This window comes from Hyaena hyaena, unplaced genomic scaffold (assembly GCF_003009895.1).
Source record: "Hyaena hyaena isolate Hyena2069 unplaced genomic scaffold, ASM300989v1 scaffold_31, whole genome shotgun sequence".
Lineage (NCBI taxonomy): Eukaryota > Metazoa > Chordata > Mammalia > Carnivora > Hyaenidae > Hyaena > Hyaena hyaena.
In genome coordinates this window covers 5,726,700-5,730,099 of record NW_024080664.1, presented here as the reverse complement: position 1 = coordinate 5,730,099, position 3,400 = coordinate 5,726,700, and the positions used below count along the sequence as shown (strand labels likewise).

The window sequence follows — 3,400 nt, the reverse complement described above, 5'->3', positions numbered from 1 at the left end:
CTGCTAGGTTTCCTCTTTTAAGAGATTTCACGTTAAGAATCGGGTTTCAAGCAGGAAGCCAGGACTCCCTTCAGTCCTTAAATTAACTTTCTGAGCGTAATGGACAATAGGCATAGATTTATAATCTACCTCACATGCTCAAGCATGATCATGCCGCTTCCATAGGCCTCCTTCGTAAAAGAAATTCCTCACAGTGGGGTGTGTGTGTGTGTGTGTGTGTGTGTGTGTGTGTGTGTGAATACACCTAACGCTACCTGTAAACGGGAATTTTAAGAGGAAATTAAAACCAAACGGTCAGGAGAAGTTTCCCTTTTTGATACTGTGTTTCAGGGTAAATGAGAGCTTCTGCAAACCAAGACTCCGTCCTGATTATAAAGGATTTTTTAAATTACATTATTAAAAATATCTTCTTTCGCTTTATCTATTTTCCAAAGCCTCTTTCAAGTAAACCGAGGAGTGCCTGAGTACAGGTGATCATTACATCACGCGCTTGCTTTGATCTCAAGCACTCATTGTTTGCATTTGCTAAGCAGGTCAGTTCCCACAAGAATGGGTGGGGAAGGACCCCATTCCTTGTGCTTTTCCTTCGCTTTTTAAAATCCATGCAACGAGGTCCGCTTTTGCAACAAGGTGGGGTTTTATTTCTTGGCGCATGACATCAAATACTCTAACGGAGACATTTTTAATGAGATACTGAAAACCAGATAGGCCACAATGAACCAAATTAGAAATTTGAACATGTCGCCACTTGCAGCGTAAAGGAATCTAAAAGGGCAGAGCAGAGTCTTTTTTTTCCCCCCGTAAGGTGAATATTTCTAAGGTGAGTATTCATTTGTAGAATTTCTTAAAAACATGTCTGAAAACCAAAACCCATCATCAAGCCGTTAGTATGACAGGAGACAGCCCTCGCCAAAACCAACTTGCAATTCAGCACACATCTGCAGCCGGTGTGCTCACACAAGCCAATCAGTAGGCTAAGAGATTTTGAAGATTCCACACATATGGGTCTAGGTATTTATGCCGATTCCACAGATACAGAGGTCCCTGCGTCTACACACACACCCCATCCAGCATTTACACCAAGAGCCTTACCCTTTAAAAACCTTTAACTATCCTGCAAACAGTAAATACATCATTTGCCACCACCTCCAACGTCTTTTTTGTTTTTTTTTGTTGTTGTTGTTGTTTTGTTTTTTTAATTTTTATTGGGTCTTTGTGTGATCATGACCTACACATGGACAGGGTCCAAACCATCTGGAAGATGTCGGATTCCAAGCTGAAAAGGAGTTCTCAACCGAACTGGTCTTGCGTGGCCACCTTAAAGCACCAGGAAAGGGGCATCTTTGCGGCCATCGCCCGGGCCAAGGCCGGTGCAGCGCCCCGCGCTCTGGGGCTGCTGTATTGTTCTGGGCAGTCCTCTGATGGCCCAAACCACCACCACCGCCGCCGCCGCCGGGCCCAGAGCAGGACAAATGAAATTTCAACAGGGGCCTGCCCTGTGACATAAAACTATCCAGCTTCCAGAGCCCATGAATGCAGGGGGGCGGCTGTTCTGGCCCCTTCCCTGGCCCCTCCCACCGCCAACATGCCCCAGATAGATGCTCCCAGGGTTCTGGGAGCCGCATACCTCAGGTGACTCACAGGTGGGAGCCCCAGTGAGGGCGGGGCAGCCCAACTTCTGGCTGGAGGAAGAGATCCCTTTTGTCTCTACAGCTCAGCTTTCCACCTTGGCCGGGAGGGGCCGACAGCAGGCCAGGCACGTCCACTCCCCAGCGCCCCCCATTAGTAGCTCTGGCGTTCAGACAAAAGGTCCCCTGAGCTGGGGGGGTGGGGGCAGATCGAGGGCAGGCTGGCAACTCAGGGGACACACCCAGGTTAAGTCACTAGTCCTGCGTCTGGGTGCACAGACTCCGTTTTAAAAATTCGAAGCATAGCTTTGGTTCTGGGTCTTTGTCTGCGGGCGCGGATTCTCGTTCCTTCATCCATCCACCCATCCACCCGTCCGTCCGTCCGTCCATCCATCCATCCATCCCTGACTTGCTCGCCTCCTGGCTCGCTCCCGGCTCGCTCCCCGCTCGCTCCCGAACACAGCCGGGCGCATTACCGCTTCTTCTTCTGCTTGAGGGACTTCCTGCGTTTCAGAATCATCTCATAGAGCTTGTCCATGCCCTCGGTGAGGCCCTCGCCGATGATGGCGCACGCCGGCTGGACGTGGTAGGTGGTGGCCGGGATGAGCTCGTGCAGCGCCAGCTGCTTCTCGATCTCGGCCACCGGCAGCGACTTGGGCAGGTCCTGCTTGTTGGCGATGACCAGCAGCGGCGTGCCCTGGTTCTCGGCGAACTTGGTCACCTTGTGCAGCTCGGTCTTCGCCTCCTCCAGCCGGTCCACGTCCACCGAGTCCACCACGTAGATGATGCCGTCCGTGCAGCGGCTGTAGGACTTCCAGAGCGGCCGCAGCTTCTCCTGGCCGCCCACGTCCCAGAAGTGGCAGCTGATGCCCTTGGCCGTGCCGTTGCTCAGCTTGATCTTCTCCGTGTTGAAGCCGATGGTGGGCACCGTGTTCACGAACTCGTTGAACTTGAGCCGGTAGAGCACCGTGGTCTTGCCGGCCGAGTCCAAGCCCAGCATGACGATGTGCAGGGACTGGAAGGCCGAGATGTTGGAGGAGATGTTGCCCATGGCTCCGAGCTGCGGCGCCGGCCACTGCGGCTGCGACCGGAGGGCGCCGCCCCCCGCGCGGTTCCGGGCGCCCGAAGCGGCCGGGAGCACCTGGGCGGCCGCGGGCACCGGCCCGGCCTCGGCGGGCCCTGGGGGCGCAGGCTCGGCGAGCTCAGACGCCGCGGTCCCCGGGCCCTCGCCGGCCCCGCATCGCGTCTCCCCGGCGGGCTTTTGTCCTCCGCGAAGCCGCCCCCGCGGCCGCGGCGCAGGGTGCTCGCGCCCGGCGCCCTCCCCCGGCCCCGGCTCGCTCCTGGCCGCCTCCGGCCGCGCCCCCGCGCTCTCCGCGGCCGGCCGGCTCCGGGCTCCCGGCGCTCGCCTCTGCCCTGGGGGCGCCGCGGGGCCGCTCCCGCTCGCGGGCGCGCCTCGGAGGCGCAGGCGGGGCGCGGGCTTCCCCGGGCGTCGCTGCCGGCGCGGCCGCCTGGCTGTCCCCGCAGTCCCCGCGCCGCTGCTGCCGCCGCCGCCGCCGCCGCCAGGCTGCAGCGCGGGAGGGCGCCGGCCCCGCCCCGGCCCCGCCCCCGCCGCCCCGGCCCCGCCCCCGCCGCCCCGGCCCCGCCCCCCGCCGCCCCGCCCAGCCCGCCGCTTTCGCGCCTTCCGAGCGTTCGAAATCGCCCTCCGGGTCCCCCTCCGTCGCGGCGCGCAGACAATGGGCCCGGGGCCGACTCTTCCTCCCCGGCCGGCTGAC

General features: G+C 59.4%; 1 protein-coding gene across 1 annotated transcript; it reads right to left on the bottom strand.

The window, feature by feature from the left end:
• Positions 1-618: 618 nt before the first annotated feature.
• Positions 619-2,976, bottom strand: ARL4C (ADP ribosylation factor like GTPase 4C). Its single transcript, XM_039228606.1, has one exon. The coding sequence runs from the start codon at positions 2,677-2,679 to the stop codon at positions 2,101-2,103; it is 579 nt and encodes a 192-aa protein (XP_039084537.1). The 5' UTR covers positions 2,680-2,976; the 3' UTR covers positions 619-2,100.
• Positions 2,977-3,400: the final 424 nt, after the last annotated feature.

What these genes read in the sequence shown, in the direction of transcription:
- ARL4C (XM_039228606.1), bottom strand. Translation starts at nt 2,679, where the DNA reads ATGGGCAACATCTCCTCCAACATCTCGGCCTTCCAGTCCCTGCACATC.